We start from the raw sequence: 23700 nt of genomic DNA on the forward strand, positions 1-23700 counted from the left end.
ACACAGAGAGGGAGAGAGACGGCCGTTACTTTTAGGTTACAGGTTATAGCGATGTACCGTAAACGCCCGCGGCTTGGTTGGAATCTTGCGGGCGCGCCACTGATTGAGCTGCTTGACCGTTGGTCTCCTTGTCCTTACCGATAACGTCCATCGGCCCCTCTCTCTCAATTTTCCGGTCGGTGGAAATCGGCGGTCACATTTATCCATTCCGTTGAATCGGTAAAATAGTAAAAAAAAAAAAATAAAGAAAAAAATTGTAAATAAATAAAAATATATAACTTTTAAAATATTTAAATACAGAAAGAACACATAACACTCATACTGCCGGCCTCAATCATATAAATCATATTTGTACAATCAAATTTCACTAGAACAAGTAAGATTCTTTGGATAAACAATGTGCCCGATCCCAATTTTTATATATATATATAGATTTTTTTTCTACCGTATAATTAGTCATTGACCTTAATGATTGAGCTTCTCGATTTTCCAATAATTTTCGAAAGTTTTTTTTTTTTTTCAAGGGGGCATGTCAAAGATTGGTACTACTATCACGTGATCTACGCCATGTGAGATGAATGTTTGGAAGAATATATCTTCAGCCTTTAAAGCCATGTGAAAAGAAGTTATAAAAGAAAAGAAAGCCTTTATACTAAGTGTCGGTAATCAACAGTGAAAACGTTACTAATATGATCTCAAGCTGGATGGTCTCGAAAATGTTAGCAGTTTCATAAAATTTAAAATTATTAGATAATTGAGCTATTTTAAACCATCAAATTTATATGTAGATCTTATTGTATTCGCAAGTTGATCTCCAAAATAAAACTAAGTTTGTATATTTAATGCATGCTGAAGTTGGTCATAGTTTTTATTTTCTCATAATGTGCTCCAATATTTCCCTTTAGAATGAAAATTAAATGTTTTTTTATATCATGTTTGAGCATGATAAAATTCCATCCGACCATCATTTCTCATAACATGCTCCAATATTGCCCTTCATTTCATTTTCTTATAGCAACAGGTATGCTTTCGGTGCCTTAAGGTTAGGACTGCACAAACTCGAACTTGAGTTGGGCCAGATTGAGCTCGAACTCGAATCTAGCTCAACGGAACAAGTTCAAGCTCGAACTTGACTTGTTTATGTTAAGAATGTCTCATTTTTTTATAACTTATTTAACTCAATTAACTCGTTTAACTCATTTGGTTGCGGCTTGTTTAATTATTTTTTCGTTTAATTCAACATTCGTTGTACACCCGAGTCGAGTCAAGTTGAAACAAGTTGAGACCGTACAACTCGAATTCAACTCGTTTAACTTTTCGAGCATACATTTGAACTCGAGCCCGACTCATTTATAAATGAGACGAGTTCAAGCTGAGTTTTAATGAGCAATTTCGAATCAAGCTCGAGCTGACTCGACTCATTGTACAGCCCTGCTTGAGGTATAACTAACTATTTTTCAACTTAATATTGGTGTCCTCCTTGTGCAGCACATGGAACTGATGCCATATGAGCTCCAAACAAAACCTAACCACCTATGAGCCCCCACATCGTCTGTTGCACCAACCTTCCTGAGAAAAATTATACATGCCTAAAGGGAAAGATAGATAGAGTAAAAAGAAAAACACCCATGAGATGGAGCTTCTTTGTCGGTTGCAACGCGTCTGATTTGTCCTATCTTTGGTTGCCACCTGATTCTCTTGTGTAGGTCTCAATTGCATGTATTTCATATTGGTGTAAACAGTAAGCAGAGGCGAAGGGAAGGGGGCGCTGGCAGGGGTCTTGGCTCCCCCTCAGATTTTAAAAACTTTAAATATGTAAATTTAAAAAAAATTAGTTTAATATATATAAAAAATTAAAAATTTTTATTTTCGGCTCCTGTTAAAATTTTGAAACTATAATTCAGCCCTTCTTCGAAAACTTCCTGGCTCTGCTCTTAGTGTAAGCTTCTTTCATTTCTTTACCATGAATAGGTGTTCAGTTTTTTTTTTTCTAAAAACCTAACTTGTTAATTACTTTTAAATCAGCTCTTCCATTTCTGGATTTTTCAAAGTCACTGGACATTTTTCTTTCCTTTTCTCATTTTACATACATAAACCAACTCAACTTTGTTCCAGAAATATGCAAGGCATCCGAGCTAACACTGAAGTGAATGTTTGTATGCTCGAATGACTAAAATGCCCTTACTAGGAGGATTACATGTTCATAGTAAAAAGCTTAAAACATCCTGAAAATTGAAAAGATAAAAAGGCACCTCTCAAATAAAAGACGAAAACACCCCTCACATGCCTTGTTCTTATGCCAACCTAGGCAATAAAGCTGATGTTAAGTCACCATTTAAATTTAATGTTTTAATATTTTCAAATGTGAGTAAGGATGCCAATGGATCATATTCGAATAGGATGCACACCAACTATATATGCTTTTCAAATGTTCACATATTTGAATTTGAATTCTAATGTGAATGAGAATGAAAAAACAGTCATATCTAAATCCGAAATCTGATATCCTAACTTCAATCAAATCCCAAGGAGATTCTCGAATTCATATCTGAATCTAAATCCGAATTTCAAATCAAAACTGACTGGCTTCCAAAATCTAAGGATGTGGAATATGTGATACTTATTCAAAATTGAATCCAACCTAAGCCTAAAGCTGATCAGATATTCAAGTGCACCTGAATCTAGATCCAATCGGATATCATTTTTTAAATTCAAATCCCATATAATTTCTTAATCATACATTAAACTTCGGATCAAACATCCGATATAAATTAGATATGGCTGCCATTAAAACACGACTGTGGTTGGTGAGCTCTGGTTCGCATTATTTAATGAGATGCACATGCATGTTACTATACTTCTATTGGTAAAACGAAGGTACTCGGTGCAATTACTGCAGAAGGGCATTAAGTCGTTTATGCTTATGCTTGGGGTCAGGTCGTTATAGTTTCGTACTAAAAGCTACGTTTCAATGCACGCTACTGTACTACTATTGACTCTATTCATACATACTGGACGTAAGTCCTTTTTCCGAAAAGATAGGGGCAGTTTTGTCTTTCTGTGGAAAAACAAAGATCCTGATTTTGTCTTTATAAAACTGTTAGTTTTTGTTATTGAGGGCATCTTTGTCATTTCACTAAGGACAATTACAGTCGAATGCAAGCATTTAATCTCCTTTAGCTTCAATGGTGAGGGACACCCTGTGTCATTTTTCTTTTTTCTTCAAAAGTAATTTTAAGGTTATTATTATTTACTTGCCTTTATATAGTTTTTCATTTATTTTTTCAAAAAACGGGAATATTATTTTGACAAAATCTGAGTTTTATAACTCAAGATTTTCTATTGTTGGTAGGAAAAAAAAAATGAATATGAACTAATTAAGGTGTTGCTAGATGATTAAAAATAAAAAACTTTTCACTAATAAATATTTGTTGTAGGAGTATAGCGACTGTTCTGTGATACTTTTAACAAGGAATTAATGTCAATCAACTTTTAGCCATTCATTAATATTTGCATATAACTGTCAACAAAGTAGGACTAATGTTGCTAATAAATATCAGTCACATGAAAATAGCGATGGTTTATGATGCAACAATGGTTTATAGTACTTTTAGTAACGTTCATAATAATTTTTAGTGAGAGATTTGTATGATAGAATTATCTTTTCTATGTATATTGATATATATTCATTATATAAATTAAAATATGAAAAAAAGAGCAGAAGAAAAAGAAGAAAGCTGTTGCTCTAGTGCTACTGCTTTGCACCGACCAACCTTTTCATCACTTTTGTGGCGCACGAAGAAAAAGTTTGTCTAGAGCTTTTCATTTCCAGCAAAAATTTTTCTTAAACAAATCCTTCTTCCCTTTAGAATGCGCCTTAAATGCACTGCTGCCCAACTCTCAGTCCCCACACTCGCCCTCTCGTTTGGGGCGCCTTTGACCACGCCCTCTGTTATGGTAAAAAGAGAAAGAACACGGAAAAAGACTAATACCCATGAAATTGTATTATGTTTTGCAAGGTCTGTGTTGGGTAGGGGTGAACAACCTCGGCTCCTTAAAGCTCGGATCGTGAATGAGTCAAGTTGAGTAATTTGTTTAACGAGTCGAGCTCGAGTTCACGAGTTGACCCGAGTCGAGCTCAACATGTAACTACCGAGTTGAGCTCGAACCTTAATCGAGTTTATCGAGCCTTAATCGAGTCGAGCTCGAGCTCTGCATGTAAGGATGAATACCAATTGTATGCAAACGAGTTTGTCGAGTCTTAATCGAGTCGAACTTGAGCTCAACATGTAACGATGAATATGAATTGTATTCAAAAGAGTTTGTAGAGCTTTAATCGAGCTGAGCTCAAGTTCGACATGTAATAATGAATATCAATTCTATTCATACGAGATTATCGACTTCAACACATAACTGCCGAGTCAAGGTCAAGTTGCTTCCGTCGAGCTATTCTCGAGTTACAGCTAAGTCGAGTTCAAAATTTTATTAGTCAAAGCCGAATTTGAGCTGATTGAACTCAGGCTCGACTCAGTTTGTGTTCACCCTTAAATGGCAGTGAATGCGATAGGTTTTATCTGACCGAAGTGAAGAAAGTCTCCCTCATCCGACGTATGCATGTTTGATTATGATTATGATGAGAGACGGGAACATGCCGATAAGAAACATACCAAGGATAAAAAGTAGCTTAAAAGGGAATAGATGCTACTTTTTCTCTAGTCTTTTTTTTTTTTTTTAACTCCAAGAATGGGGTGAAATTTGCCCCATTCAATTAATGTCCTCGACTAGTAATTAACCTTTCCAACGAAACAAACACGCCCATTCTACTGGGTTGTCAATTTTCTTTTGTCATATTCAACCGTTCGAATTGGGATTTCAATTTCATGTCAAATTATACCGTAATCATTGGTTTTGGTCAGAAAATTGACAAGTTTGTCAGGGACGGATGGGCGGTCTATTTTCATGAGCTGAACTCAATTATACATGTTTGAGTGTGACAATATTTGACAGCTCCCCTAAAATCCTCTTAGAGAAAAAGAAAATAAAAGAAAAAGACAGTTAGGTGCGGGGCCTCTTGCCATCGTTGTGTCAACACAGAGGAGAGGAAGGCAGAACAAGATAGATGGGCCCTTCAAAAAGAAAAGGAAAAGGGAGAAAAAGTCTCTGAACAATCAAGCACGGGGAACGCCCACCGACACACATGGGAAGAGGGGAAGGGCGCGAAAGTTTGACTGCGCTCCTTTGCCGGGAAGCAGAAAAAGGGGCGGGAAAAACCCGAGACGGCAGTCACGTGTTTGACTGAGTGGGAAGGGTGGGGTTTGCGTAAATGACCAAATCGCCCCTAACTCCCAACCGTTAGCTCCCGCATACAGATCAGAAAGTGTCGGTGGGCGAATCACATCTCAAAATGGGATAATCATTTTTTATTTCTTGTTTGCATGTCGAGTTCCAACTCGGTAGGTTTTTTTCGACTTTTCACATCATATTTTCCCTCCTCCTTTTCATCGGCTTTGCCTTTTTATAATATCTGTTTTCACTTCATAATTTGAAGAAAAGGATAAAATTTCAGTTTATATATATATATATATATATATATATATATATAGAGAGAGAGAGAGAGAGAGAGAGATTACTCTTTCTATCCAACATTACCCAATTCACTGGTAAAGAGATCACTTTGCAAAAAATAAAAAAAAACAATGTGTGAATTAATATTAGATAAAGAAAATACCAATAACAATGAATCAAATGCCTTTCAAGAGTGAGCTGTGTGATTCTAAATATCCAAGTTAATATTCAACCTCTCTCTCTCTCTCTCTCATATATATATATATATATATATACACCAACTGAAAGGAGTAGTGGCATAAGCAATAGCAATGGCAACAGCACCATGAAGATCCTGACAAGATTTAGCTTCTTTTGTCATCCTCCACTCAATCTTGGCTTGCACTTAAACAACCAAAAAGCAGTTATCATACAAAAAGAAGAGTAATAATGTCCATCTCCCAACTGCTTTCACTGTTTCTACTCTTCTTTTATATAAAAGGCACTAATGGGATAGATAAATGTTGTTATCTCTCTCTCTCTCCCCCCTCTTTCTCTCTCCACATACACACACATATATATATATATATATATAGAGAGAGAGAGAGATTGGTTAAAAAGAGAACACTTTTACTTTTTTGCTAAAAATTTATTTCATAAAATATAAGTTTCCTAATATATTTATAAAAACTATGTTTATAAAAAAGCTTTGAATCAAGTTGTTTCTATGGAAAATGTTGATTTTTTTAGTATCAAAATATTGATGTTATGGGAGTCATTCATTTTTGCTTGTCATTAATACACAATTACAAACCAAAAAATAATCAACTTAATATAAATTTTGCATCAATCCTTAAGATAAGGTTATATTAAAAAAACACTTTAAATATCATATTTAAAGAGTTAGCTTTTGTTCTGGCCTATTGGTCTTGTTTATACTATATATATATATATATATATATATATATATATATATATATATTACACTTCATTCTACCTGAACCTGAAACTCATTACTTGTCAGTAACTTTTTTTGCCAAATTAACTGCTCATAAGTGATGTCGATGTACAAAAAGCATAGTTTTTCTTAACATTTAATAACCCTTTCTAGATGATTGAATATTTAATAGACATTACTTTTACATCGATGACAAAGCGTTTGAGCACGACCGCAGATGCCAGTAGTTAATTTCATAATAAAACAATTATAGAAAGTACGTGCATAAAGTTTCAATGTTTTTACAAGCCAAAAAGTTTCTGGCGATTAATTTTTTAACTTGTTAATAAACATTGTGCGGTTGCTCTAGTAAATATAAATTATATAATTGATATCATTCCTATCGTATAATAACGACATTAATTTACTATTGCATTTTTTTTTCTAGCAAGGTCAAAAAATGAGACTTAAGCAAAAGAAGAAGCATGGACCACATTGCATGTGCATAAAGCATCCAGACCATACATTTCATATCCACATTATCCATGTATAAAATTCTCTGACATAAATTTATAACCCTAAAAGTTGATAAATTTTTATATTATATTGAAGCCTTTGGATGTCATTGTATTCATCCAGCCAAATTATATTGAAGATTATCTTAAATAAATTTCCAATTTCTAAATTAGAAAAAAAACCGATACGCCGCCGACTCCGGTTTTTTGCGATTCTTTTTGTCGCACCCCCTCGATTTTTATAGGTGTATACATTCTCTTCCTGCTGTCAAACGCGCCCTAAGATTTCTTCGGCATCTGCCTCCACGGAGGAGTCGATCGACGCGATTAGACTCAATAACAATAAGCAAATCTTATTCTAATTAGGCGCGGGAATAATAAATCAAGCAATTAAACAGGTGTGATGGAGAGACACAAGGGAAGAGCATGTGCTTGTGGCCATGCTTAGACATGCCCTACGTATTCAATTTCCGCTTTTTTAGGAGCACCCACCATACTCTACAAGCTGTAAATTGGGCCTCTCCACGCTTGGGCATGTGGGCAGTCACTCCTCCACATGATCATATTCCACCATTCATTATAAAATATGGGTCACTTTTCAAGGTTATTCCATGCCAAATTAATAAAGACTTTGATATTTTATATATATATATATATATATATATATATATATATATATATAGAGAGAGAGAGAGAGAGAGAGAGAGAGAGAAGTTGGTAAAAACCAGACAGCTAGGTCAGGAATAAAAACCCAGACCTTTTGATTTTGATTTTGATTTCTAAAGTGTTTTTTTGCAATCTAACTTTATTGATATGATCTTAAGATTGATGCAAAACATGCACTAAGTTGATCATTTGGTAGACTTCAATGGTGTTTTTATAATAAGAAAAAAATGAACAGCCCCATGACATGGTAATAATAATAAAAAATCAATATTTTTCATTAAAACAACTTGATTCAAAGCATGTTTTATATCAAAATGGTCTTTATGAATATATTAAGATGTTTATATTGTATTTAAAATAGTTTTGGAACAAAAAATCAATGGGTCTGGTTTTTATCCCTAGCCGAATTATATAGTTTTTACCAATTTCTCATATATATATATATATAGTGTGATCAAAGTCATTCTTAACTTGCCAATTCTGGTTATTCCATTTGATATATTGTGATAGACAGATAAGAGGAAAATAAAGTGAAAAATGTGTGAACTAATACTAAATAATGAAAATGCTCACAACATTTTTTCATTTTTTTCTCTCAACTATCCATCATGAATCCGACTTTGAGTACAATGATGCTGGATATATATATATATATATATATATACATATATATATATATATATATATATATATATATTTCATTTTTCAGAAATATTCCATAACAAATTAATAAAGACTTTGGGCACATAGGTACAAATGGTTGATTGGTTGTGAGCATGTGAGTCACATGGCAATGCTGATCTGATCTGCTGCCTCAAATTTCAAAGGCAATACGAGGGGATGGAATTTCAGTGCCAGCTTGGTGATCACGTGGTCTGCTGAGGCACAAGTACTTACAAGTTGCTTTGTATTTTTAACATATACAGTTCATAAGTCATCCAAGCTTGATCACTTTATATTTAAGATCTATGGATTTGATCGGACATGCTTTTGCTGGCATGATAAAAGATTCATAGTGAAATTCATGATTCATGGATCTTATAAGATCCGCAATTGGAATCCTTCTAAATTGAGAAAATGTTGGATTCAAAATCAAAGGAAAAGAAGGGTTTGATCTTGAATCTATAAAAATGAAATATGAAATCTTACAAAGGACAATACTTATATGACTTAGTACAGTAGAAGTCTCTCTCGTGCATTATATTCTGCTTGGTTTTCATTTGAACCGTAGATGTGACCAACCCGCTGTTAAAGATGTGGCAGAAATAAATATTAAAAAGATATCCAATTTTATTGGTGTGCAAGATTATTGTATATACCACCATTCATAAACACCAGAATAAATAATATTCCTTCGGACAAGAGCAACCCCTTTTAATTTAAATCCAAATTTGGTGCTATGGATTTCATGAACAAATCCATTAATCACACACAGACATATATATATATATATATATATATATATATATATATATATATATATATATATATATATATATATATATATATATATATATATATATATATATATATATATATATATATATATATATATATATATATATATATATATATATATATAAAGAGATATAAGAGAGAGAGAGAGAGAGGGGAAAGTTGATAAAAACCATACCATTTGGGCAAGGGACAAAAACGCCGTACTCTTTAAAATTATTATTGTTATTTTCCAATCTAAACTTGTAGATATAATCTAATAGTGACTTTGGTGAGAAACATATATTAAGTTGATTGGTTTTTTACTTAAATAAAATTTTTAATAATAAAAAATGATTGACCTTATAACACCAAAGTTTTCATAGTAGAAATATCATTTTTTTTACAATAATGACTTGAAATAAAGCATAATTTATACTAAATTAGTGTTTGTAAACAAATTAGAAAGTTCAAAATTAATTTTAAAACAACTTTTAGTATGGATTTAGGAGGTCTGGTTTTTATCTCTTATGCAAATGATATATTTTTATATATTCGAGAGAGAGAGTGTGACTCGGGTACCAAAGGAAAAAAGAAATTCTTCCATTCAGCCCTTAAATGGACAAATTTTCAAGAAAAAAAAAAGTCAGATGCCTTTTTCTTCTTCCGTCCGCAGCAATATTAAGGGTGAAAGTCATTCTTCTCCAAGGACGAAAGTAAGAATTTTAAATAATGTTTTGCCCAAGTGAAGCTGTACATACACATATTCTTTTTAAGGTCGACACCGATGTGCATCGAATGGATGTCCATATTATGAGGCATGGCAAATCTTTATCATCTATTCACTGCGTCACATATCTTGCAATACAATCTGCTTTGTGTGCACCAAATTAGTATATACCGTTCCAATTTTGATAATGTTTACGATTGTACATTGAAAAAGTCTCGACTTCGGTACATAGTTGAAAAAGTCTCGACTTCGGTACATAGTTGACAAACCCGTGACTCAGACTCGAATCTGCAGATGGCCAGGCCATTGGGTTAGCGAGTCGACTAGCAACTCGCTAAGTCGACTATTCAAAATAACTATAATGTAGTTTTTAAACAGCTGAACAGGCGAGTCAGGGGCAAGTCCTGGCGATCCGAACTAACTTGGGTGATTTGATAAGTATTGTACCTACACTACGATCAGAGCGGAATCAGAAATTTTTTATGAGGGGCCTAAACTGAAGTTTTTAAATTTTAATTAGGGCAAAAATATCATTGTTCAAAATTTTTATATATAACAAATGAAAATTTTTTAAATTCACATGTCAAATTTTTTTAATTCTTTTTTAATCATGTAATTTTCTATTTCACCGACACACCGTTTTCCACTTTCTTGTGCTGACCTTGTTTTTCTACTACTATTGTTATTACCACTCTTATTGCAAAAACATTGGGTTTTTTTTTATATTTAGTTAAAATGAAGAAAATATGGTCCACCTTAAGTCTAAATAACTAAGAACCAAACCCAACTGCAGGGGTGAGTGAAAATTATAATACTGAATTCATGACATTAAATTTAAACCACATTGAAAGTTTGTGTGATTAATGTTTAAGACAAATAACATATATTTTTTTGGTCACATGACCAAAACTATATCACGAGAAGTGGATCCTGAAATTAATGCAGGTCCAAATCCAAATGGAAAAATTGGCGGGCGCGTTCGAACGGCCGGCGAAGCACGGCCCGGTTCAGTACTAAAACCAAGCGCTGATGATCCGAGAACTCGGTTTTCGTGACGGTTACACCAGCCAGGCAAGCACCTCCGTCGCCATATTTCCGGCGATTGGCCACCCAGGCCATGGGTTGGGCCGTCGCCAGCGTGGCTCTCCCGATGGATTATGCTCCTTCCTCCTTCAGGCGCCTTGTCGGCGCTATCAACGCTGGCCGACTACCAGCTGAATCTGTATCTCTCTTTCTCTCAAACGGAAACACCGACATCCATATTGATACATGTTTCATATGCAGGAGGGAGGGAAGAGATTCAAGAGAATGAAAGTATGCAGTGGTTTCCCTTCCTGGACAACTGCGGCCTCGGATGGGCAATCAACTGGTAATCTCCTCTCTTGTAGGTTAATGGCTTTGAGCTCTTCACTGATAATTTCCCTTCTCTTTCTCTGCGGTATTGTTTGTTTCTTTTTGGTGGTTTTCTTTCCTCTGTTTGTTCTTCATTGCGGCCAACTTTTGTGTGTGTGTGTGTGTGTGTGTGTGTAGCCATTGGTTGATGCATTCCGTTTCTTCTGTTCCTTTTGTGTCTGTAGTGATTGTGTTTGTTTCCACCATTAAGCCGGAGGTTAGGTGGCACTTTTTTAACGTGGAAGATCTGTACGTAGACGATCGATATGGTTACATGTGTTGAATTTTGGACCTGTTGTTGATCATTAATACTTCTTTATAAGCGACTAAATCCGAGAGCCCCACTTGAGAATCTTCGCCATGTGAAACGGGTGGTGGTATATAAGTCCAACAACGATTTCAACTTGTTAGTATTATTGTTACCATTTATCTGCAGTTTCACGATAATGCAACTTTGCATCTGCTGTTCGCTCTTTAAAACGCCTTCAAATTCTAAAACAGAATGATCGCACTGGTTGTATTTTCTACCAGGCACCAGCGACTTTTTAGGAACTATAGGACCTTATGATTAATAGTGGTCATTCTGATCAGATTTCAGTTTCTTTTTTTTAAAAAAAAAAAATTATTAGGTGACTCTTCCGATATGGCACGAAAAGTTCATTCAAAAATAAATTTCATATCAGCCACATGAACAAGGTGATCAGTTACAGGAATGCCATGCAATCCATGTATAACTTGCATTCCATCCTTGTTATTCTCTGTGTACCATTTTTATGTTGATGTTCTGCCCGATGCATGATGACTCTACAAAGTGAAAGTGAAAAAAAGAAAGAAAGAAAGAAAGAAAGAAACTTAAGATGTGATGTATGAAAGACTGTTTAACTTTATCAAGTACCACAGTTCCTAAATATTGCTAATTACTTGGCCCATGTCATGGAAGTGTTTTTGCCTATAGAATACAGGTTGTGTATCGCAGTCAGGCTGCATTATGATATCCCTTTGAACCTTTCTGCCTTTCCTGCAAACTGACTAAAACCTGGATCTAGTGTCCTGTGAATTGCATTTGCACAAAGACTCATGTTCTTGCTGTCTACGATTTGCATTTTAGTTGTTACAGTGCAGTAAAGAAAATTATCTCTCTTATGGAGTTGAATGTTGTGCCGCAACAGGCTCTGAAGTATGAATACTTTCATGTTCTGACCATATTACAACTTGAGCAGTAGCCTATTATCATATTCGTAACAAGGACATGTACTAGAACTTTGTATACTGAATAATAGTGACGGTTTGATGATATTTTAGATGTTTAAGTCTTCATCTAACCTTCAATATTATTATTGGTTTTCTTGTTTGGCATGTGTAAATTGAAAAATGAAGCCAAATTCAAGAAGTATGAGAAAGGACATAAAAAAGAATCAGTTTTCCATAAGAAGGCAAAAGTACGTTGAAGGCTGTTTTGTCCATAATAAGAAGATAAATTTTTTTTTTTTCCTCCCATCGGAAGAAAAACTGTTAGGAAAGAAAAAAGAGGAGGAGAAAGATATATTTAGCTGGTAGAAACAAATCTTCAATCCTTACATCTGTTAAAAATTTGTAAAAAATTTTCCCTTTGGAGACAGAGGCACTCAGGATAACATTGTTAATAACCTTTTCGTCATTTTTAAAATGGAATTTCCTCTTTCCGATGATCCTTCAAATCCAACTCACGTTGAACAAATTTTACTATAATGAACTGATAACTTTTGGTCAATGTCTAACCAAGAACTATGGGAGCACCTAATAGCTTTCTTTTCAGATTCACTTTCTTATAATTCTTTCATTTTTCTGCTTACATAAGTAGAGATGGAGCATGTCGACCCAATGAGACAAAGGAGGCAATAATAATTAGTTTTATGTAACATAGCCACCTTAAAGCAGGAAAATTCTGGTTCTAATTGCAATAAGGAACTATTCCCCACAACGCTTACTCTTCGAATTCAAGACAGTCACCAATGATGTCCAAATCCAGTAATGCAGTAAAGTTCTCTCTGCAGCAAAAGCAACGCAATTAACTATTCCGTGAGGGATACTTGAAGTTGGCTGTGATTAGTCCTCCCTTAAGATTTCTGCAGAGATCAATGCATCAAATTCCTTTGTTGCATAATTGTGCACGTAAGGACCCAGGATGGCAATTTTGTTTCCATATATGAGCCACCTGAGCTATTCAGAGGACACATTATGAAAAATAAGGGTTGCATGTCTTAAGACTCTTAGGCACTTCTTGTTGATTGACATTGTGCTCTTGTGATTTTTTGTCACATAGGTGGTATGGTGCTGCAGTCATCGTGGATCCTTTGGTGAGACATATGCAATGTCCATAGTTTTCAACAAAAGGTACTTTAATGCAGACCAGTCAGTCCCTTGTTTGGATGAGGCATATACAAAGTACAAAATGTACTGTAACGCTTCCTGCCCGTTTCATTTCCTTTTCTGCATCTCTTATTGGCCGTCTGCTACAGTCCCTCCCACTTTTGCTTCCATGCCACCATTTGCCGTCTTGCACTGCATCTCTTCTTTTCCTCCTCTGTACTCTGCCACCATGTCCATTACAAAATTATACATGTCAAACGCATATTCTTTTCCTTCCCAAACTCAGAAACTGATGCATTAGGGATTCGCCAATTTATTTGCAGGTGCTGTACATTTTCTTAGCTCATGGTCTGAAATGAACCAGGATTTTCTCCTTGATTATTTGTGACATGGAAAAACTGCAATGCTTATGCTGCACCATGTAGACCATGTGTGCAATTTCAAGCACCAAAATGGTCCAACGGTAGACCATTCTTGCCAAGGGTCATGGTGCCCAGCAAATCCTGGTGAAGTTCCATATGAAACTGCAGACTGCAGGTAGACAGACAGAGGCTGCATTACAATCTTACCAATTAGAGTCTGGAAAGTTATCCATGGGAATGATCTGTACAGGAACGATCGACGTTTTGAAGGGTTCTTGATTTTGGCTACCGCAGTTGTCCCAACTTTTCACTTAAGGTCACTATTTTTAGAACAGAAACAAAAAAGTTGGCTTCCAAATGAAGTCTTTCTGTGAGCATGAAAAGATTGAAGTTAAGAATGCCTGAGAGTAGGCATTTCTCGAAGATGAGATTTTTGCCAAGAATATGAGCTACAATGGCATCAATGCGCTTCTGGGGATGCTAAACCAATAGAAGAAATCTCCTTAGAATGGCAGAAACCAATGTTCTCCATGTATACAGGGGGTTAACGCGTGAAAAGTTGGTCTCCAATGCAAAAGATTAAGAATCTGATGGTCCTATACTTGTCTAGTAAGTAGGTGAAAAACAAGAAATGCATGTGAGAAATGATTCGTTTCGAGCAAGAATACAAGTTACGATGATCTAAATGTTGTTTGAGGCATTGATGCTGAAACTATACTTAGCAAGAGAGAAACCATAGATAACAATGACGAAGAAGACACTAAAATGTATAATCATGCCTAAAAGAGGCTTAGATTATGAATGACAACAAAACTAGCCCAACGAATTCGGATTTCGCCTTCAAATGGAGCTGAAAGTGCTTATTTGCTGCTAAAGTTTCATTTTTTGATTTAAAAGCAACTTAAACTCGTGTACTTATATAAAACATGCTTCTATATTCAACAAAACCCGCAACTTTTGAACCATAGTGGCTCTCATCGTCCAACTACTGTTTAGATCTGTCTCCGCTTGCATGCAATTCGGTCGGCCTTATCTCCTCCTTGTAACGATGCAATCGTGGTGTTAACACGAAGCTCACTTTTCTTTCCAAATTTTGTTTTCTTTTTAGCTTCGCTTCTTGCTTCATGCGGTTTCTCTAAATGCTGAGGTTGATGCAAGTGTAATATTTTCTAATGTGAAGCGAAGACTAAGTTTTGAGTTCAAGCCTTGACCGCGCGCAATGTTTGTATCAAGAATTTGGATTCAAGATCCAAATTAAGGGCAAATCCCAAACTAAGTAAGTTTTATTCATTAATTAAAGATGGGGAAATTCACTTAAAAAAAATTAAAAAAGTATTTGAAAATCAATAATGAGTAGTTGAGGCTAAGAGCCTTAAGAACAATAAATTATGAGACACATGGCACTCGCTGAGTCCGCCAATTAATCAAATCGTATCGACCGGTTCAGACGAGTTGGCCAAAAGGACGAAAAAAACCCTAAAAGCGTTACCAAGTGGGGAGGCTGCGAGAGGGAGAAGATCCGTCTTTTTTTGTTTTTCTTTTAATTTTTTCTTCCCAGTTTCCTTTCTGGCTTTCCCTCTTCTCTTGCTTCGCCCCGAATTTTCCTCTCCCTCTCTCTCTCTCTCTCGATTCTTCTTTTTTTTCCATCGATCTTTCTCACTTTTGCTTCCTCCATTTTTTCGGCGGTGACGAGAGAACGCGGCGGCCGAAAGGCTAAGGGTCTACCTCTTTTCATTCTCAATTGTCGTCGAGAAATCGTGAATTTCTACCGGTTATAGGGGCTTCCGTTTCGCATCTGAAAAGTGAAGTTCTTTTCCTCCATATTTTTCTCGCTTTCGGTTTTCTGCGCTGTGAATTCACGTCAAAAATCGTGGTTTTGGCGAAATTGTTGGTCCCGGCTTTCCTGATCATACCTTGAGTTCGTTTCGTGCTTTCTACTGTGAGATTGGGTACCTTGGCGTTTTAGTTCAGTTCTCTCTCTCTCCCCCCCCCCCCCTTTTTCGTTTTCTCTTTGGTTCCGTATCTGAAAACTTCGTGCTTTCTAAGCTTGGTTTCAAAGTTCTGGCATCGGCTATGCATTGTTGTTCCGTTTGACGGCAATTGCTTCTTTTTACTACTTTTGCCCACATTTTTCCGTCTGTGTCGTTTTGTTGTGCTTCCTCGAGTAGGTCGATGTTAAAATTTGCGCGTTTTTTCTTGCTTTTGAGAAATCACTCTTTGCGGCTTCATCATCGTTACGTTAGTTGAATCCGAGGCATTCATCTTCTTGTTTGGTTTCCAATTTTCTGTTTTTTTCCCCTTCTTTTTTTTATAGTTCAGTTTCACTTTCTATGGCGAATCGTGCGATTTGTTTAGAAGAGCTGCCAGCTCACTTACTTCTGGAAATCCTGAATTCGGGCCGCCTCCAAGCTGCTGACCTTGCTCGTATAGAGGCCTCTTGTAGAACTTTTAGGGGCTGCCAAGCACTCCTATTCCCGTCAAAGTTTGGCTCGTTGGTCGAATTTGCTGCCTTTCAGCTCTGCAGATCAAATCCTATGTTCCAAGCTTTGCCTTCGACATCGCGTAGCGAGCTTTTTGATCGCTGTGGCGGGAAATGGAAGCTAGTCCTGAGATTTCTGCAGTCAGTTGAACAGGCATTCGGCACTGTCGAGACACCAACAGGCAATGTATTACTTCTTTTTGTCGTGTTCCAATTTTGTGCATATCTTACGTCAAAATTTCCTGAGTATTGTCTATGTTTGTTGGTTGGTTGTGCACGGGTTTTCACTATTAACTGGTTTCGTTTTCTCTAATTAAGTTTTTACCTGTAGCGGTTTCTGTTTTTCATGTCTTCAAAACTTTTAGTTTTCTTCTACCTTTTGTGAGCATCCTTTGGTAGTACAGTGAAAATAGACTCCTGAAATCAATTCTTTGTCTATCTAAATGTGCACCCAAATTGAAGCTGCGTCATGGTTTGCAATATGAGTCATCAACCTTGTCTTCCTTATGTGGATTGGATATTTTAAGTAGCAATGTTCATTTTTATGTGTATGATTAAGTTTTGAATCATTTCACTGTTCAGCTTGACCATCAATACGCCTTTCATGAGTTTTCTAAGTCTTTTCTTGCCTTACATGTTTTGCCGTACATGAATTCTTCTACTATATATTTTTCTAGGTCCTTTGGTGTCCAAAGTGCACGCTTGAGGCACACGGTTCTTGCGTTTTCTCCTTATTCTGTTTTTTAGCCTTTCACTTTGTTGATCATCAGTTTTCTCTAGTTCTTATTATCTTTGATTAGCCACGCTTGACAGTGTGAATCTCAAGCTCATCAAAGTGGTTCCCAGTTGTTGAAGTTTCACTGTGACGAGGCTTTCTCTAGTCACCGAGAACGTCATCCATAGCTCTCAACCCATCTGAAATTCTGAATATATACTTCACATGCGTCTCCTTCATGGTTCCAGTCTTTATTTGTTTCTCATGTGACCTGGCTGATTTTTTATATCTAAATGCTATTCAGTTGCAGCGTTTGCTGTTCATCTTTTAGAAGCATTGCCACAAATATTGTTCTTGGGTTTTTAGCATGAGCATTTTCTTGTTCAAATATGAATCCATGATGATAATAATGAAAAAAGAGAAAACCGGCAAAAGGGGAAATGCAAAAAAATGCGGAAAAAATTTGAGATTAATTATTTTCCTTTTTTTTTATAATATTGCAAACCATTAGAAAAAATGAAAAAAACAAAAAAAATAAATGAATTGGAAGTGCTTGCAAGGTGCCCTTTGACCAAGATTTGTTTGCAAACATCAAGTTCATGCAGTTTTATATTTTGAACATAGCATAAATAGATATGTGCATGCTCCTTGTACAAATGGTACATTGATATATGTGTAGTTGGATGCATTTTGAATACCATTGAATGACTGTTCACATGCAACTTGGCTGGATACATTTAGGCATTTGGTATTCATAGTTCTATTTTTTGGTGGATTACTGGATTGCTGACAGAGAGAGCATTTTGTATTTACAGTTTGAGATCACTACAGGAAGATACCACACACTTTTAGTGGATGATTCATCTGCATATTCTTGTGGATCTAGTTTGTGTGGAGTTCTTGGTCATGGTTCAAATACAACACAAAGTGGAGCATTCAGCCGCATTTCTTTTCCTTTTGGACTGACTGTGGTCCATGTTTCAGCATCCCATAACCATGCGGCTTTTGTCATGCAGTCAGGAGAGGTTTGTCCTTTTATGGCGTCCTCATTATCATGACCTCTTGCCATTCACCTTTTGTGAGTTAATTCTAATTATATTTTGTCTTATCATGTCCTTGCAACTTTAATGCTATAGGTATTCACATGTGGAGATAATTCATCCTTTTGCTGTGGGCTTGGAGAAGTGGGGCATGCTATTTTTAGGCCAAGGCAAGTTGAAGCACTGAAAAACATTCCTTGCAAGCAGGTATTATGTGGTGAAAGTCTTTTCTTGTTGAAGTTGTGATCAACTGACTCATGCTAGTTTCCTATTGCAACAAAGAACAATAAATAAGTAAATATTTTGGAGCTTGAAGTTTACTGGACTGGAGAATCAAGCTTCATGATATGGTGTGGCTGATGTTTACTTTCTTATATCTTCTCTCTCTCTCTCTTACTCACATAATCAAAGGGCACCAGACGTGGTTGGCCTAGGTTGTTGGCTTCAGGCACCATGCTGAAGTTATGGGTGCATATGAATCGAGAACTAACTGGGCACGAGTTGGTCAGGCCCCTAAAAGGATGACCAGGGACTAAATGGCCCAAGTCAATCCCGGTCAGACTCCCAAAGTGTATAACGAATAAAAAAATATGGAATAAGGTGATAAAAGCATACATACATGTATATCTACACATACCTACATATGTGCATACATCCAAAGTCTTCTTGTCTTTGGGAGATTACAGACAAGCTTTGGGAGATTCAAGCTTTTAACCTTTATGTCTGTATTCAGAAAGGTGAATTGCAACCAATTATCTATATGCACAGCTAATAAGCAAATCATTTTTTTTCAATTGAAGGAAAAATTCATCTTTGCCTTTTTTGTCATTATGATGGGAACATTCTTTCTCTTTTCCAGGTTGCAACAGGCCTCAGTTTTACTGTCTTCCTTACAAGAAAAGGTCAAGTGTACACATGTGGAAGTAACTCTCATGGCCAACTTGGTCAGGGAGATACTATGGACCGGCCAACTCCAAAGAACGTTGAGTTATTTGACAATTTTGGTTCTGTCGTTCAAGTTGCTGCGGGAACAAGCTACACCCTTGCTGTTACTGAAGATGGAATTGTTTATTCATTTGGATATGGTTCCAATTTCTGCCTTGGCCATGGGGACCAACATAATGAGCTTCGACCAAGGGCTATCCATTCATTTAAGAGGAAAAATGTTCATGTGCTCCGTGTCTCAGCTGGTGATGAGCATGCAGTTGCACTTGACTCCATTGGATATGTTAGTTCCTTAACTATCATCTTGAGAATGCAATATGTTGTTATGATAACTAACCCTAAATGTGTGTAACAATTTCTTGCAAAACGATTGAAGATATGCAATTCTCAGGTTTAATTATCTGATGTATATCTGTCTTTCTCATGATAATGTTTTCTCCATCTTCAAGCAACTGTGGAAAACTTCCTTTTGCAATATAAGTCAAATATTACATATCCTCTTGGAGAAAATTGCCTTTAGAAATGCCAAATGTCTATCTGCAGATGAATTCACTTTTCTATGATCAATGTAGGTTATGCACCAATTTTTCATCCTGATTTCCCCCCCCTGAATGGTGCTTGCAGGTGTACACATGGGGAAAAGGCTACTGTGGTGCTCTTGGCCATGGCGATGAGATTGACAAGACCACACCTGAGTTGCTAACAAGTCTCTGTGAATGCCGTGCAGTACAGGTTAGCTGTTGGAACCTTTTTTGTCAGTGTAGCCGCTTTTAAACTCATTTGCATCTTTTTTTTTTTTGGCTAATCTAAACTACAGAAAATTTTCTTGTTCATGCATAGTAACAAATTTTTAACAATCAAGCGGGGCTGTTGTTGGCCAGACATTAGCTGGCTTCTTGCTGCTTGAGAATTTTCAGATCTCCACTGGAGTGCACACTTGACTTTAACCTTGTCGTGAGGGATGTCTCCTGTCATTTTTGAATTTGTGATATTCCATCAGCTTGCTTAGATTTACAAGTTGCACCTACCAGATGAACAGAGCCGTTGTGGGTAATAATAGTTGGAAACACTGGCAATATCTTGGAATGTCATGATTATATATATTGTGGTATACTCAGAATATCATAGTGTTGACTTCTTTCAAATTTTTCTGATTTTTCATTTTGCTTTGTAATTTTTTCTGACAATTTATCAAGTTTTCCAAGGAAACACAAGATCTTTGGTGGTGTGAAAATAAAAACGGTGCCAAAATCCCTATCGTTAGAGCTAGTATAACTGTATAAGGCTTCTTTTGGCATCAACAGGGAATTTCTGCTTAGTACTGTCTTCCATAACCTAGTGTTTGTATGCTTTTTTTCTCATTAATGTCAGTGTTTCCATTCTATTAATTAATTCATGCTATTTTGGTTGCTTAGAGTTACTTTGCTGTAGTCTAATCATGGTTAATATTTGCTTGATTTTTGTAGTCCAATGAGTGCCTTTGCCTCTCTTTCCCTCTTCTTCCACATTATTAATGCTGGCTATGTGTACTATATAGGCCTTCTTTCTGATCTTTGAGCTGTTTCCTCAAAGGTACTAGCATCCCGACCTTTTGGCGGAAAATGGATCCCAAAAAACAAAACGTACCAAAAGTGGATTCATAATTTTTTCCTCAATAGGAGTTGGTTACCATCTGGAGTGAACTGAAGAGTATAACCGACAAATTCTGACTGGTAGGATTTAGAAGAGCTATATGAATGCCTAGTATGATAGGAAAAGATGTTACACAAGGTACTGGACAAACCTGTTTATGAGGCCCGTAGACTGTGTTTGATTTCATGACAAGTATGTAATTACGGGTTGGACAGAACATTTACGTGAAAATCACAAAAGGGGTGTTGTCTAAGCAAACAGAATTGAAACTTGTCCTGTGGTTCATTTGATATAAAAGAATCAATTAATTCAATAGAAAACTAGTGATCCATGGTGGAGGAACGTTTTTTGGCTTTAGGGAATTAATTGCGTCTTGTATGTTCTTTTGTCCAACGTTTTCAAGCATTTTGCAGGCCCATCAATTCAGAACACTGGCATTCCCAAGCCAGAGCTAATCATTGGAGTCCTAGTTGGAAAACGTACAATGTTTCTATTTGTTGAGAGTTTAACATTGAGCTGTTTCTCTTCTGAATTTTGCATAGAGGTTTTGATTTTAAACAAGATTCAATTTAGGGAGCTATATCGCTGAAGATTTTGGTCCGAGATTTTTACGTCAGGTGTCGCTCTGTTGTATTATTTTAGCTATTTTTGGCTAGGAGAAAGTGTGACTTTAGGACCCACTTATAGTTTTACAGGTGAGAAAGACTGGTTTGGCTTTTGTCTGAACTAATTCTAGCAACTGGAATAATGCTTTCAGGAGGTACCGTTTGTTCCCACCCATCTTCCTTTTATGTTTTGCTTTCAATAAGCAAACTCGGTTATAGACAGAAACGTAAGCATAATTGAAATGGCAACCCATCTGTAATGGTTAAATGAGATAATACTATTTTGTTTTCTCTTCCAATGGTTGACCGAATGGGAAATTCAGGGTTTGAATGACCCTAATCATGATGTGAATTCTTGCACCAGATCATGTCATCGAGAACCATATGATTTTGCACCTGGATGCTGTTATCTTTAAGTCATAGTTTTCGTCCTTAAATGTTTCTTAGTTCCAATCCTAGAAGACATAAAAGTTACGATCTTCTAACCTCACTGACCGTCATGCTTTCTGTGCAGGTATGTGCAAGGAAGAGGAAAACGTTTGTGCTGGTAGATGATGGGTCAGTTTATGCATCTGGATGGATGGGATTCGGAAGCTTGGGGGTTTCTGACAGGGGCTGCTCCGACAAAGTTCTGAAGCCAAGAGTTCTTCAGACATTAAAAGGACACCATGTGTCCCAGGTTAGCACCGGATTGTACCACACGGTGGTGGTTACCAACCGTGGCCTCCTGTTCGGTTTCGGAGACAATGAAAGGGCACAGCTTGGGCATGCTACTCTCAGAGGCTGCCCTGAACCTACTGAAATTGCACCGCGGTGGATGGTGGATGAGAGTAATCCTGTCGAATGTGCTTAAGCTCTGGCATCAAACAAATCGTCACTGACAAACTGATACTAGTTGCTAGTTCTGTACCATATACAGAAAAAAACTGTTTGGATGTAACTTCGAAGTGTCTAGAACCCTAGGTGTGGTATCTAAATGTTGAAAACACCTGCAAGCTTGTCGGCCGGTTGGATTGCCACATCTTCCTTTTCCGTCTTTTTTGTGAGCAGTCTTGTAGCATCATTGTTTGTGAATAATAAATTGTATGTATGCGATGGGAGTCCAGACTCTGCAGAAAGGATGGACTATCCTTCTCTTTTTTGTATTACATGGAAATGTGAAATTTAGTTATCATCTTCCAAAGGCGGTAGCTATCAAGTGACAGCCTTTACATGGAAAATGAAGTCTGAACTCTAATTTCTTCGAGTCTTATTTAGTGTTGTTGCGCAATTGGACGGTACTTGACCGGCTAGACGGAGACGGAGACGGAGACGGAGACGGAGACATATTGACTTGGGAACTTATTCAGCGAAAGCCGTCTGGATGTGCGCTTCCAGAGTGGCTGGTTTCTGGCCGGTCCGACTGAGATCCATCTGGATTGTAGGCGGTCTCTCGCTGCATGCTGCATCGTTGCCGCTTTCTCATACTCCAACACAGGAAGCCGCCATGCATTTCCAGCGGCTTAAAACCGCAGGGCCGGTAGTCAGTTTGTTTGCGAGGTGGTTTTATAGTTAAGTATGCGGATTGGTGCAGTAGACAAGGGGTTGGTGCAGTAGATGAGGCGAGGACTAATAGGTGGTTAGTATCCGTTTTTAATTTTTGAGGTGTCAACTTCGAGGCATTGGAGGACTGGAGGAAAAGTGAGGGGTTTCAACTTTTTTTTTTTTGAGTGATAAGATAAAATATTCTTCATAACAATTGGATGAAATAATTATGCTCAGTCAAGAAGTACACGAGTCATGCAAAACTGTAAGGTATTAAGCGAAGAAAGTCTTGGATCAAGTGCTACTCTGCATTTTGAGCATTTTCCATGTTCTAATTTCATGGTTTTCTTCTCGTGAAGGTAGTCCAGGCTCATTAATAGTTATAAAAATCCAAATGTACTTTTATGCAACTGCCCGGTCATCATAGGCTACCTGATTGCTGTCGAGGTTTCAATGGATTTGTTAAAAAAAGAGTCCTAGTTTGGATCTTGCATCAAGTTTTAGACTATGAAAGCAAAGTTGCTTCAAAAATCATGTCTGTTTGTATTTTATTTTTGCATAAGTTGGACCAAGCTACAGCCCCTATCTCAAAATAAATACTGAAATTTTGGTAATCTCAAATTTGAAATGCGACGAAGCTTTTTGAAGTGATTTGTGAGAAATTTAATTTCAAAGTCATCATCTAAAAATTTAAATATTTACCGCTAATTTAGACCCAGCATATATCAGGCCTTAGTCTTTAGATTTCAACCGAGTCGATGCAAACCCAGTTCCTATTCACTCAGCTTGACGAGAATCCAACTCCCAAATGCAAGCAGATTATAATGCTAA

At 36.7% G+C, this 23700-nt stretch overlaps 1 protein-coding gene and 1 long non-coding RNA gene across 4 annotated transcripts; both read left to right on the forward strand.

Annotated features, from left to right (window-relative positions):
• Positions 1–10889: 10889 nt before the first annotated feature.
• Positions 10890–14260, forward strand: LOC126410043 (uncharacterized). The gene is made up of 3 exons (XR_007573301.1): positions 10890–11195; positions 13521–13591; positions 13891–14260. It is a non-coding gene; the product is annotated as an uncharacterized LOC126410043 (long non-coding RNA).
• Positions 14261–15476: 1216 nt separating this feature from the next.
• Positions 15477–22516, forward strand: LOC116253028 (ultraviolet-B receptor UVR8). Of its 3 annotated transcripts, none has more exons than XM_031627739.2 (7): positions 15477–15731; positions 16244–16595; positions 17939–18148; positions 18260–18370; positions 19023–19391; positions 19733–19840; positions 21860–22516. In XM_031627739.2, the coding sequence occupies exons 2-7, from the start codon at positions 16260–16262 to the stop codon at positions 22196–22198; spliced, it is 1473 nt and encodes a 490-aa protein (XP_031483599.1). In that variant the 5' UTR covers positions 15477–15731; positions 16244–16259; the 3' UTR covers positions 22199–22516. The 3 variants fall into 3 exon arrangements, with proteins under 3 accessions (XP_031483599.1, XP_031483601.1, XP_031483598.1); XM_031627741.2 differs by having other exon boundaries at positions 16249–16595; XM_031627738.2 differs by having other exon boundaries at positions 15477–16595.
• Positions 22517–23700: the final 1184 nt, after the last annotated feature.

Source organism: Nymphaea colorata, chromosome 4 (genome assembly GCF_008831285.2).
Source record: "Nymphaea colorata isolate Beijing-Zhang1983 chromosome 4, ASM883128v2, whole genome shotgun sequence".
NCBI lineage: Eukaryota > Viridiplantae > Streptophyta > Magnoliopsida > Nymphaeales > Nymphaeaceae > Nymphaea > Nymphaea colorata.

Coding starts and splice junctions, on each gene's coding strand:
- LOC116253028 (XM_031627738.2), top strand. CDS start 16,260: ATGGCGAATCGTGCGATTTGTTTAGAAGAGCTGCCAGCTCACTTACTT. Junction 18,371..19,022: donor AAAACATTCCTTGCAAGCAG/GTATTATGTGGT, acceptor TCTCTTTTCCAG/GTTGCAACAGGCCTCAGTTT. Junction 19,392..19,732: donor CACTTGACTCCATTGGATAT/GTTAGTTCCTTA, acceptor TGGTGCTTGCAG/GTGTACACATGGGGAAAAGG.